The sequence below is a fragment of the Larus michahellis genome, chromosome 25, assembly GCF_964199755.1.
Source record: "Larus michahellis chromosome 25, bLarMic1.1, whole genome shotgun sequence".
In the NCBI taxonomy this organism is placed as follows: domain Eukaryota; kingdom Metazoa; phylum Chordata; class Aves; order Charadriiformes; family Laridae; genus Larus; species Larus michahellis.
Genome location: NC_133920.1, coordinates 1,594,062 through 1,606,843, shown reverse-complemented (window position 1 = coordinate 1,606,843; position 12,782 = coordinate 1,594,062). Strand labels below are relative to the sequence as shown.

General features: G+C 57.7%; 1 protein-coding gene across 9 annotated transcripts in view; it reads left to right on the top strand.

Moving 5' to 3' along the window:
• Positions 1–12,782, top strand: part of SMARCA4 (SWI/SNF related BAF chromatin remodeling complex subunit ATPase 4) — a 44,968-nt gene that overhangs the window by 1,890 nt on the left and 30,296 nt on the right. For 8 of the 9 annotated variants that reach the window (XM_074567136.1, XM_074567135.1, XM_074567134.1 and 5 more), the window contains exons 2-12: positions 2,381–2,446; positions 5,892–6,169; positions 7,391–7,523; positions 7,964–8,362; positions 9,207–9,305; positions 9,781–10,039; positions 11,027–11,153; positions 11,312–11,485; positions 12,025–12,198; positions 12,308–12,475; positions 12,565–12,615. In XM_074567136.1, the coding sequence (XP_074423237.1) occupies positions 5,948–6,169; positions 7,391–7,523; positions 7,964–8,362; positions 9,207–9,305; positions 9,781–10,039; positions 11,027–11,153; positions 11,312–11,485; positions 12,025–12,198; positions 12,308–12,475; positions 12,565–12,615 (1,806 nt within the window). In that variant the 5' untranslated portion in view covers positions 2,381–2,446; positions 5,892–5,947. Of the gene's footprint in view, positions 1–2,380; positions 2,447–5,056; positions 6,170–7,390; positions 7,524–7,963; positions 8,363–9,206; positions 9,306–9,780; positions 10,040–11,026; positions 11,154–11,311; positions 11,486–12,024; positions 12,199–12,307; positions 12,476–12,564; positions 12,616–12,782 lie in introns of those variants that run through there. The other variant, XM_074567129.1, reaches the window with a different exon arrangement.

Here is a 12,782-nt window from a genome sequence, read left to right as displayed (position 1 = left end):
AACCCCCCCCGGTGCCGCACAAAGCCAGAGGAACCCAACGATGACAGGGACCAGGAGCTGCCGTCAGAATTTTGGGGGCGGGGGGGGGGGGAGTGGGGATGTCTCCGCCAGCATCTTCCATTCTGGGGGGGCGAATCTGCCTCCCCTTTGTTGGCGACGCCGCCGTTCTTTGTTTTGTGGCAGCGTCGCCATCGGGGCTGTTGGGGGGGTCCCTGGGGGCTGTCGGGGGGTCCTGGGGTCTCTGGGGCTGCTCCTGGTGGTCCCAGCCATCATTGGGGGGGGGGAGGGGGGGGATTTTTGGGGGCGCAGTCACCCAAACTGTCCCCTTTTTCCGACGCCTTAAAGCCAGGCAACGAGCATCATCCTGCGGGGAGAATCCCTGCGGCGCCGGGCTGCTGAGAAACACCTCCGAGATGATTTTTCGGAATAAGCTCCTGATTTTTTTTTTGGTGGGGGGGGGGTGGGCGGAAATAACCCGAAATTCTTTTCCTGCGGTGGCGTTTGGATCTTTTTGAGACGAAACACGGCGTTTTCCTGCACTGGCAGAGTGGGATTTTTAGCTTTCCCCCAGCGAGGCGACAAAGGTTTTATGTATTTTAGGGGTTTTTTTTATCCCCCCCCCACTTTTTTCCTTTTTTCCCCCAATGGGTGGGCGCTATCCGGAGCTGCTCCGGCTCTGCCACCGCCCCCCCCCCCCCCCCCCCCCCCCAACCTTTGGGATGGGAAGGAAAGCGGGAGACTCTGCTGCTAATTTCCCCCCGTTAGAATAATTTCTATTTTCCTCCTTGGGAGATTGGAGTCTGAAGGAGGTGGGAGATGGGCGGGGGGGCTGTAATTAAGGGATTTGTGCAGCTGCCGCTTAAAATTCACGAGCTGCACCGCGCTAACGAAGAAACGAGCAGCCTCTTTCGTTTACCTCGGGCTTCTTGGGCTCCTTTGGCCGCTAAAAGTTTCAAAAAGCTTCAAAAAAAAAAAAAAAAAAATCCTGAAAACTTTTTCTCCCGAAACAAGAAAACTCCGGGCTGAGCCTGCCCCGAGCTCGGGGGCGGAAGGGGGGGGGTTATAATTTTAAGTGACAAAAACCGAAGAAAATAAACCTTTTTTTTAGGGAAGCGGCTGATTTTTCACCCAACCGTCTCTATACGTTACGAAAACGCGCCGAAAAGCCTCATAAATAGGCAAACTGCGCCAGCCACCCCTGACAAATGACTCGAATTAATTAAGGACGGGGTTTGGTTTTTGTTTGTTTTTTTTTACCTCCTGCAATCAAGGACTTCATAACGATTCCCAGCCTATGATTTAGGCGGTTTTGGTTTTGTTTTCTTTTTTTAACTATAATAAAAAATAATGAAATTACGGTCGTGGAAAAGAGGGAGATGTATTTTCGCGCAGGAGCGCCCCGAGTCTCCGTAGCCGGAGCGAAGGCGTTGGTTATTAATTTCAATTCTTTAATTCATTGCCGCGTGTTTACGGCGCCGACTGTCACCGGGCTGTCCCCGTGCCCTCATCCGTCCCCCCCCAAAATTTCCCGCCCCACCCCCGGCCCCTACCTTGGAGGGGGTCCGGAGCTCGCTACGGTGGCCTCTGCGTGCCGGTGGCCTCGCTGGCACGTGCCAGCGGCAACCACTTGCCGGATGGACGGACGTGGTGAGACAGGGCAGTGGGGGAGCGGTGCGGGGGGGGGGTGTGTGTGTGTCCCAACGCCTTTTGAGAGGTGATAATTTACCTGTAAATAAGCAAATTCCTCCCCCCCCCCAGAAAAAACAAAAACAAACCCCAAACCATCAAATTGATTGGCTGCATTTTGAATTTTTTTATGTTTTCAATTCTGGATTTTTTTATGTTTTCAATTCTGGATTTTTTTTTTTTTTCCCCCCGGATTCTGGGTGGGGTTTTTTTCCGGATTCTGGATAATTTTTAAATTATTATTATGGATTACTTTTTTTTTTTTTTAATTCAAGATTTTTTGAATTCGAGATTTTTTTTTTTCGAATTCTGGAGGTGTTTTTCAAATTCTAGCGGTTTGTTTTCTGAATTCTAGCAGGTGTTTTTCGAATTCTAGCGGGTTTTTTTCTGAATTCTAGCTTTTTTTCTTCTGGATTCTAGCGGGTTTTTTTCTGAATTCTAGCTTTTTTTTTTTTCCCAGATTCTAGCGGGGTTTTTTTTTTTTTTTTTTGAATTCTAGCGGGTTTTTTCGAGTTTTACATTTTTAATAACAGGCTGACGAGCAGCGCATGTGGTTCAGGCTTGCTAACACGCTTTCCCCCCGCCCCCCCTGCCCCCAGACTGGGGGACAGGGAGCTCCCTTCTCCCTCGCGCCCGATAACGAACGGGGACCAACTAATTGCCTTTTTTTCCCCCCCCCGCCGCCTCCCTGCAGCGTTGGGTTAAAAGCTCGCCGTGCCCAGACCTCCCCCGGCCGCCGCGCAGAGCTCCATGCCCAGAGGTAGGTGCCTGGATTTCGGGATTTCCTCGCCTCGGGAGCACCCGGCGCTGGGCGGACGCATCCCCCAGGGTGACGTTTTAGGGGATCAGATGGGTTTTTTCCCCTTAAAAATAAGAATAAAATTGCCGCAGTGGAGAGGTGATGCTGGTGCTGGCGTCTCCCGCGGCGCCGGAGACGAGCAGATCCAGGTTTTTCATGGAAAAGCACTTCACGATTCTGTAACCTTCCTTTAAATGCTCTTTATTTCGGTTTTCTCCTGGAAAAGCCGGCACCGGGAGCGCGGCTCCTGCTCGGGCAGGGCTGTGGGGCAGCATCCCTCCTCTCCAAAATGCTTCGTTAGTCCTCGCTTCCTCGTTAGCGGTGGCGGGAGGAGCGGGAAGCGGCTCCTGCGGCCCTTGTTTTTCCCCTGGGGGTGGGTGGAAGGAGGAAGATTCCCGAGGGCTGGAAGGAACTTAACTGGGGGATAAACCCCTGCCTTCGGCCGCGGGTGCCTGGGACGGGCTGGAGGGGAGGCTCTGCAGCCGTAAAAGCCGAATTTTCACCGGCTGCTCAAAACCGCGTAAAAAAACCGAGTGAAAGGGGCCGCCCGCCGCGTTTCTCTTCCCTTTGCCTGTGAGCGCCCAAACCCTCGCGCTGCCCCTTCCCCGGCGGCGACCCGAGAAGTGAGTATTGAACGTTCTTTACTTTTTAAACGGGGAAACGTAAAGCCTGAAGAGCCGCAGGGGGAGGGGGGTTTGTTCCAGGACAAGGGATGCACCCGGATCCTTTCAAAGCCGCTTCAGGAGCGGGATCGCCCGAGAAAAAGCCATCCCCGGAGCAGAGCACCCAAAAAGATGTGTTTCGCCAGCGCCCGGAAGATGTTTTAATAGACGAAGGGCGCTTTCGAGGAGTTCTCCTGCCTCCTGCGCGAGCGCGGGATGCCCCGCGCCGATATTTCAGGAAGTTTCCCTCCCTCGACGGCTGCTCCGTGTCCTGGGAATCGCCGCCGTTTCGCTCGAGTCTGGGTTTTCCAGCAGGAAACGAGCCTGAACTTTGGAGGACGCTTACCCTTTTGGCAGCCCGCCGGTCCTGAAGATGATTAAATCCGTGGATTTGGTGCTGCTGCGGAGCCGGATAGGTTTAGGATGAGGGGAAAAGGAAGTTTTTTAGGCGCGTTGTGCTTTTTCCCAGCCGCTTTGCACCTTTTTAGCGTGAAAACGCGAGTGCCTGAATTCCGCCCCGCCCCAGCACTGGGATGACCAGAGATCTACGAGCGTCTGCGGGATTGTTCCCTTCGGCTTGGGAACACTTGGCTCCGGCGTGTTTTCCAACGGCACGGGAGGAAAAGGGGAAAATAAACACCCACAACCGCAAATTGCCAGAAGAAATGGGGATGAAACACCAACCCGGCTTCGGGAGGGAGAGGTAGCGGCTCGGCGAGGGATCGTCTGCCCCACGCTCGTTAGGCAAAGAGCGGCGCCTTAATTGCGGTTGTTCTGGATGCCCTGCGCGGCTGGGAAGCGTCTCCGCGCCACCGCTGGAAATGCGTTTAATTCATGGGAAATGTCCCTAACTTGTGCCTTGGCGTTGGCGGGGAAGCTGGAAACGAGGAGGCGGCGCTCGGGATGAATCCGGGAGGAGCTGCGATATCACCCGGCCTTAAAAAAAAAAAAAAAAAAGGAGCTTTTCATCCTTCCATCACCCTCTGAGCGCTGCCAGCGAGCACAGGCCTCATGGATTTTTTTTTTTTTTTTTACCCCCGGAGCCCGGGATTTCTGCCAATTAACCCATTTTCTGTCTCCTCCTCCCGGCTGCTCTGCTGCCGTCGGATCCTCCTTTGGCTCTCACAGCCAAAATATGCCTGGGATTTGCGGGGGATTGCGGGGATTTGCCTTCCCGGGCGGCTGCGGGCGTTTTTTTCCGGGTGCCGGTGACAACGCACACGCACGCGTCTCCCCAGCTCAGAAAACCACCGGCGTTGGACCAGATAACTCCGCGTCCCTGTTTGACGTCAGGTTTAGCTTCCGTCGGCCGCCTCGCCGGCGCGGGGATCCCTTCCTCTGGCTCAGGCGGCGAACCGGGGTGGCTGGGGGGGGGTGTGTTTAAATCCCGCGGAAGCTGCGGATTTTTTAAGCGAAAAATGGGGTGACGCTGCGGATTCCCGGCCCCGCGGCTTGTCCCGCCGGGCTCTGAGCAGCGAAACGCAGGCGGTAGCCGTTCTCCTGCCATAACCGGGGTTTGCGTTCACCGCAGCCACCTGCAGGCTCGGAAAAACAAAACCAAACCAAAACAAACCCCCCACGTTTCCACTTTTCACCGTGTTTTGAAGTCAAAATAATCAAATCATCCCCGTTTCTGCCGTTGCCAAACCCTCCTCCTGGCGAGGGGAGCTGCTCGGTGGGAAGGGAGCGGCGAGGACCGTCCCGATCCGTGCCCCTTCCCGACGTCCCTGCGTTCCCGGCGTTGGCTCTCGTTAATTTTCACGCTGACGGCACCTCCCAGTTTAACACCAGCGGCAAACTGGTGGGTTAACCCCCCGGGCGTCGACGGAGACACGGAAGCCCCCGCTGCCCGCCAAAAGCGACGTCGGTCCTAATTAATTGGTCCAAACGAGATCCGTTCCCCGAGCAAATCCCAGGAGGCGAAAATCTTTCCCCCCCCCCCCCCCCCCACACTACGACTTTCGTCAAACCTCATTTTAAAGGGGAAATAAATCGGAGGGATAAAGCGCGCTTTCATTATTTATTTTGATTTCCCACCCGCCTGCCCCGGGTTGGATTCACATCTGGGAAATCGGAGTGAGACTTCCCACAGCGGGAACATCGCTTTTGGGTAGAATTAATCCCGCTTTGGGACCGGAGGATGGGTTCTCCCATCCCCCCCCCACGGCCTGTTGGTTGTAGCCACAAACGCATTTCCAAACGGGGATGGGTGTCTTAATTTAATTTATTTCTTTTTTTAAGAGCCCTGAATTAACCAGAAATTCTAGTTTCTTGCGCAAGAGCCGCGCTTTTCCACGCAAATCGCCCCGTTGAACTGGAACGAGTCTCTGGAGCGTTCGGGTGCTGGATTTCGATGGATATTTTGGCTTTACCCGCGTCTCCGCAGTTAACGTTTGCGGGGAGAAGACGTTCAAATCGGTTTCAAGGCCTGCGCAAAAATATCGCTTCCAGAACTGGTATAAAACCACTTAAGTTGACCCAAAAAAACCCCAGCTTTCTGCACGGAGTGGATTGCAGCGTGGTATCCCGGGAATATTCAGTGCCCGCTGCGAGGACGACGGATTTGGGAGCGGCTTTCTCGTTCCTCAAGCCTCCGGTTTTGCAAAGCCGTCGAGGCTGGGGGTCTCTAACGAGCTCAGGGTTCGTTAGCAAGGGCTCTGCTCGGGGCAAGGCGTCCCGTACCGCCCTTCCCTAATCCTAATTTCCCTTTTCCGTCCCCGTTTTCGGGGGGGGGCTTTTCCCAGGAGCGGCGCCTGAGACGAGTTCCCCGACGGCAGGACCCAGCTCCCGGCGCTGAAAGATGTCGACTCCGGATCCTCCCATGGGGGGAACCCCCCGCCCGGGACCCTCCCCGGGACCCGGCCCCTCGCCGGGGGCCATGCTGGGCCCCAGCCCCGGCCCCTCGCCCGGCTCCGCACACAGTATGATGGGACCCAGCCCCGGGCCACCCTCGGCGGGACACCCGCTGCCCCCCCAGGGGCCGGGGGGCTACGCTCAGGACAACATGCATCAGATGCACAAGGTGAGGGGAGGTGGGGGGGAATACATTCCGCTGCGGTAAAATGAAGGAAAAACGGGTTAGACGGCTTAGTTTTCGTGTTAATTTCTTTTTCTTTTTTTTTTTGGGTGCTCGTGTATCACGTTTCCCTCGAGGGAAGTCTGAGAAGTTAATGGTTTATTTTGGGGCCGGGTTGGCGCCTCTTAGGGCTGGGTTGATGCCTTCAAGGCCAGGTTGATGCCTTCAAGGCCAGGCTGGACGGGGCTTTGGGCAACCTGGGCTGGTGGGAGGTGGCCCTGCCCACTGGAGGGTCTTTAAGGTCCCTCCCAACCCAAACGGCTCCACGGTTCGATGATTCTACGAGCAGGGACGTCTCTGCCCAGCCCAGGTGGCTCAAAGCCCCGGCCAACCTGAGCTTGAACGTTGCCGGGGCATCAAAGAGGGGAGATTTGGGGGAAATACTAGAAGAAATTCTTCACTCTGAGGGTGGTGAGATGCCGGAACAGAGAAGCTGTGGCTGCCCCATCCCTGGGGGGGTCCAAGGCCAGGTTGGCCGGGGCTTTGGGCAACCTGGGCTGGTGGGAGATGTCCCCACTCATGGCAGGGGGTGGCACTGGGTGGCCTTTAAGGTCCCTCCCAACCCAAACCGTTCCGTGATTCCATGATTTTTGTTACCAGGGCATGGTACCTCTCTCTCAACCTCGCTCCTGGGTTGCCACGGCGGGGGCGCAGGAGTTTAATTCCGAAATAAGGAGAGTGGAACACGTAGGGAAGGTTTCTCTCCTTGGGAATTTGGAGCTCAGGGAAAAGCAGCTTCTCCCTTTCCGTTTCGCCCATCCAAGCCTTTGGGGGTTTGGGTTTGGTTTTTTTTTGTTTCGTTTTGTCGTCCAAACCCCCCGTTTCTTAGCTGGGTTTGGTTTTTTTTTTTTTTGATCGTCCTCAGCGTCACCTGGGGAAGAACCAAATCTTGGAGCGATTTCGAGTTTCTCTTAAACGCTCCCTCGCGCCGAGTCCCCTCCCCGCCGCCTAATGCGGGCCGATCGCTGCGGCGCGCGGCCTCTTACCGAGCCCAGTAGGTTTGGGTTTTTAGGGAGGTCGATGGCATCTCCTGGCTGCCGAGGGCGAACCCTTAGCGCCTTTGAGCCCCTCTGGGCTCCGCCGAGCCGCCTGCGCTCGCTTTCCTCCCTCTCGGGCGTAGCCAACTCTCTGATTTTTTTTTTTTTTTTGGGATGTTTCCTCCCGCAGCCCATGGACTCCATGCACGAGAAGGGAATAACCGACGATCCTCGCTACAGCCAGATGAAAGGGATGGCGATGCGGCCCGGCGGGCACGCGGGAATGGGGCCTCCTCCCAGCCCAATGGATCAACACTCGCAAGGTTGGTTTTCTTGAAGAAAAATTAAGCTTTTTTTTCACGGGGATTGGGCCGCGGATCGGTCCGGAGCTCCCAGAAGCGTCTGTGGCTGGTTGCTCCCCTCTTCCGCGCGTATCAGGTGTCCCTTAAGATAGTCAGGAAAACGAATCGCATAAAAAGGTCAAACTGGGAGAAGTTTGTCCCTCCTGGCGTCTCCCGTATGGGGATTGGTGTGGCGTCACCCGCCGCGCGCACCGTTTCCCACGCGTCCGCTCGCATTTGCTTTAAATCCTTGATTTTTGGGAAGACTGTAGCGCTCCCGGGGTTTCCACATTTGAAGGAGCTGCGGGCTCCGCCGGGGAGGAGGTTTCTGTTGTTTTTCCTTGTCCTTTGGCTCGGCCCTTCCCATCCCGGTCGCCGTGAGCGCCTGGCTCCCGTCTGACCCGTCTTCTCTCTCCCTCCAGGTTACCCTTCTCCGCTGGGTGGCTCCGAGCACGCCTCCAGCCCGGTCCCGGCCAACGGTCCGTCGTCCGGCCCTCCCATATCCTCGGGCCCGACGGGAGTCCCCTTGGACGGCGCCGACCCCCAAGCATTGGGGCAGCAGAACCGGGGGCCGACCCCTTTTAACCAGAACCAGCTGCACCAGCTGAGGGCGCAGATCATGGCCTACAAGATGCTGGCCAGGGGCCAGCCGTTGCCCGACCACCTTCAGATGGCGGTGCAGGGAAAGCGACCCATGCCTGGAATGCAGCAGCAAATGCCGACACTACCTCCCCCTTCCGTGTCCGGGACAGGACCAGTGCAAGGACCAGTGCAAGGGCCTGGACCGGGACCGACACCTCCAAACTATAACAGACCTCACGGTGAGCGCCGCCGCCGCTGCTGCTTCTTCGCGGTGGCACCGGGGTTTGACCCTCCCCGCTGCCCTGCCGTCGCCCAGTTTGGGTTTCCCGTTTGCGCAGCTTGCAGCCCAACTCGGATGGGGGCAGGGGGGATTCAGCCTGGAGAAGAGAAGGCTCCGGGGAGACCTCGGAGCCCCTTCCAGTCCCTAAAGAGGCTCCGGGGAGACCTCGGAGCCCCTTCCAGTCCCTAAAGGGGCTCCGGGGAGACCTCGGAGCCCCTTCCAGTCCCTAAAGGGGCTCCGGGGAGACCTCGGAGCCCCTTCCAGTCCCTAAAGGGGCTCCGGGGAGACCTCGGAGCCCCTTCCAGTCCCTAAAGGGGCTCCGGGAAAGCCGGGAAGGGATTCTGGATCAGGGAGGGGAGCCGTGGGATGAGGGGGAAGGGTTTTCAGCTGAAAAAGGGGAGATTTAGGGGAGATAGTAGAAGAAATTCTTCACTCTGAGGGTGGTGAGATGCCGGAACAGAGAAGCTGTGGCTGCCCCATCCCTGGAGGGGTCCAAGGCCAGGTTGGCCGGGGCTTTGGGCAACCTGGGCTGGTGGGAGGTGGCCCTGCCCGGGGCAGGGGGTGGCACTGGACGGTCTTTAAGGCCCTCTGATGGGGACGGGGGCACGTCTTGGGGGGTTGTGTGCTTGCAAAACCACGTACCTGCTGGTCAGGCCTCCTAAACGGGAGGAAAGACTTTGTTCCTGGTGTTTACACGCAAAGATCAACATCTTCATGTGGGGTTTTTTTTTTCTCTTCTTCTTTTTTCCGCCCTCCCCCCTTCTTTTTTCCTTTTTGCCGTATTTTTTTTGGCCCTTCTGCAGGTATAGGAGGGCCTAACATGCCCCCTCCCGGACCCTCAGGAGTTCCCCCAGGAATGCCTGGGCAACCCCCCGGCGGCCCCCCCAAGCCCTGGCCGGAAGGTGAGACCCGGAGCTCGTCGGCAGCAAAACTGCTTTAAACCGCGATGCGGAACCGTGAGCTCGTTAGGATGCTGGCGGTTAACGAAGCGACGTGCCAGGGTGGGGGGAAATCCCGCCGCCGCGTGGAGATTCCTGCTTAAAATCCTGTAAATGGGGACGGAAGAGTTGGCTTAACGGACGTGTTGTTCCGCCGCAGCTTTAGGAGGCTGCGTGCGCGCTTTCTGCCACCGGCCATTCAAAGTTTATCGCGTTTGCCTGGGGAAGGAGCCCCTGGGGTTTATTCGCCGCTAAATTTATGGCGGGGCAGAGCGGCGGCGGCTCCCGGCGCGAGGGAAAGCCGGCGGGCTGTGCTGAAGCCGGGCTCCGCGTCCACGGAGCCGCTTCTTCACGCCGGGAGGGAATTCGGGGTGTTTTTCCTTGCCGTTTTCTTGACAGCGCCGTGTTGTTTTTTTGGGTTTTTTCCCCCCCCCCACAGGACCAATGGCAAATGCTGCAGCCCCCACTAGCACACCTCAGAAACTGATTCCCCCCCAGCCCACCGGCCGGCCCTCCCCGGCCCCCCCGGCGGTGCCTCCCGCCGCCTCGCCGGTGATGCCGCCCCAGACGCAGTCTCCCGGGCAGCCGGCCCAGCCCGCCCCCATGGTGCAGCTCCACCAGAAGCAGAACCGCATCACGCCCATCCAGAAACCCCGAGGGCTCGACCCGGTGGAAATCCTGCAGGAGAGGGAGTACAGGTAAGGCGGGGGGGGCAGGAGGAGCTTTCCTCCTCCTGAGGCGTAACCCAATGCCTCCCCGTCCTGTTTTACCTCTGGGGCCCCCGACAGACGGACGGATGCGGAGCTGTGGGAGCGGGGCCGGAGGAGGCCCCGGAGATGCTGGGAGGGCTGGAGCCCCTCTGCTGTGGGGCCGGGCTGAGCTGGGGGGGTTCAGCCTGGAGAAGAGAAGGCTCCGGGGAGACCTTGGAGCCCCTTCCAGTCCCTAAAGGGGCTCCGGGAAAGCCGGGAAGGGACTCTGGATCAGGGAGGGGAGCCATGGGACGAAGGGGAAGGGTTTTAAGCTGAAAAAGGGGAGATTTAGGGGAGATATTAGAAGAAATCCTTCATGTTGAGGGGGGTGAGCCCCTGGCCCAGGTTGCCCAGAGAAGCTGTGGCTGCCCCATCCCTGGAGGGGTCCAAGGCCAGGTTGGCCGGGGCTTTGGGCAACCTGGGCTGGTGGGAGGTGGCCCTGCCCAGGGCAGGGGGTGGCACTGGGGGGGCTTTAAGGTCCCTCCCAACCCAAACGGCTCCACGGTTCGATGATTCTACGAGCAGGGACGTCTCTGCCCAGCCCAGGTGGCTCAAAGCCCCGGCCAACCTGAGCTTGAACGTTGCCGGGGCATCAAAGAGGGGAGATTTGGGGGAAATATTAGAAGAAATTGTGGCTGGGAGGGTGGGGAGACCCCCCCGGAGGTGACCCAGAGAGGTGGGGGGTGCCCCATCCCTGGGGACACCCCAGGTTGGAGGGGGCTCTGAGGTGGGGGTGTCCCTGCCCGGGGCGGGGGGTGGCACTGGGTGGCCTTTAAGGTCCCTCCCAACCCAAACAGCTCAGCTGCCGAGAGCCCCCGTCTGGCTCGAGATAAGGCCTCCACAAACCGGGGCTGAAACCCGGCAGCTTGAGCAACGACAGGGAATTCCTCCTGCTGGTCCCTGCCCGCCCTGAAATCCCCTCTCCTTCCCCTGCAGGCTGCAGGCTCGCATCGCTCACAGAATCCAAGAGCTGGAAAACCTTCCGGGCTCCCTGGCTGGTGACCTGAGAACCAAAGCTACCATTGAACTCAAAGCACTACGGCTGCTTAATTTTCAGCGACAGGTAAGTTCTCTGCCAAAGGAAATCTGGTTGATTCCCTCGCTGGGGCTGGGAGCTGCGGGTGCCATGAAATTCAGGCTGTTAAAACATTTGCGGCGTCGCCCCGCGGAATTAATTCCTTTTTTTTTTTTTTTTTTTTAAAACCTGAATCTCTCCAAAAGCTGCGTCAGGAAGTGGTGGTGTGCATGAGGCGAGACACGGCCTTGGAGACGGCCCTGAACGCCAAGGCGTACAAGCGCAGCAAGCGGCAGTCCCTGCGCGAGGCTCGCATCACCGAGAAGCTGGAGAAGCAGCAGAAGATCGAGCAGGAACGGAAACGCAGGCAGAAGCACCAGGTCAGCTGCGACGTGCTCCACGCGCCGCTTTCGGGGGCGGATGGAGTTGGCCGGGCTGAACTTTTTTAGGGAATTCCCTTTTTTTTTTTTTTTTTTTTTTAAGGGGATGAGAGAAAGATCCTCTTTGGGCTGGACGATGGTGGGTTGGGCTGGACGATGGTGGGTTGGGCTGGACAATGGTGCGTTGGCCTGGACGGTGGTGGTTTGTGCTGGACGATGGCGGTTGGGTTGGCTTGGACGATGGCGGTTGGGTTGGCTTGGACGATGGCGGTTGGGCTGCGGCTGGACGATGGTGCGTTGGCCTGGACAATGGTTGTAGGGCCGAAATATTCGATGTTATTAAATAGAAGTCCGTCTTGCTTGGCTTATGGCATTAGATGATATCTTAACTCAGCAGAACGCGTAGTCGAAGGCATCCCAGTTTACTGGGTTGGACTGTACGAGCTCTAAAGGTCCCTTCCAACCCCGAACCATCCTGTGATTCTCGAAGCGTGCCGGTCCTGACGCTGCCTGTTTTGCCGTTCCTTTCCCCGCCACAGGAATACCTCAATAGCATTCTCCAACACGCTAAAGATTTCAAGGAATACCATCGCTCCGTCACGGGCAAAATCCAAAAGCTGACCAAGGCGGTGGCCACCTACCACGCCAACACCGAGCGGGAGCAGAAGAAGGAAAACGAGAGGATCGAGAAGGAGCGAATGCGCCGTTTGATGGTAAAGCATTTATTGTCGCCTGGGCATGACGAGCCGTTAACGTGTTTGGGGTGAGGTCTCCCTTCGCGGGGTGTTAACGATCCGGTGTTAACGATCCTCCTCTCTGTAGGCTGAAGATGAGGAGGGTTACCGCAAGCTCATCGACCAGAAGAAGGACAAGCGCTTGGCCTACCTGCTGCAGCAGACGGACGAGTACGTGGCCAACCTGACGGAGCTGGTGCGGCAGCACAAGGCGGCGCAGGTGGCCAAGGAGAAGAAGAAGAAAAAGAAAAAGAAGGTGAGTTGCCGGCCAAGCCCCGCGGGGAGGGGGAGTAACGTCTCTGCCGAGGCGCCGGGTCGCTGACGGCCGCTTTCCTCCTCTTCCAGAAGGCGGAGAACGCGGAAGGGCAGACGCCGGCGATCGGACCAGATGGCGAAGTAAGCCCAATAATCTCATTTCGCGCCGTGCCAAGTAGGGTAGGAAACGTCACCCCGCACTGAAAAAATGCCCGTTGCCAGCAAAGCCCCCGCCGCTGACGAGATCTAACGGCTACACTGGGGCTGCCGAAAATAGAACTTGGGCCCGGCTGGCGGGAGAGATCTCT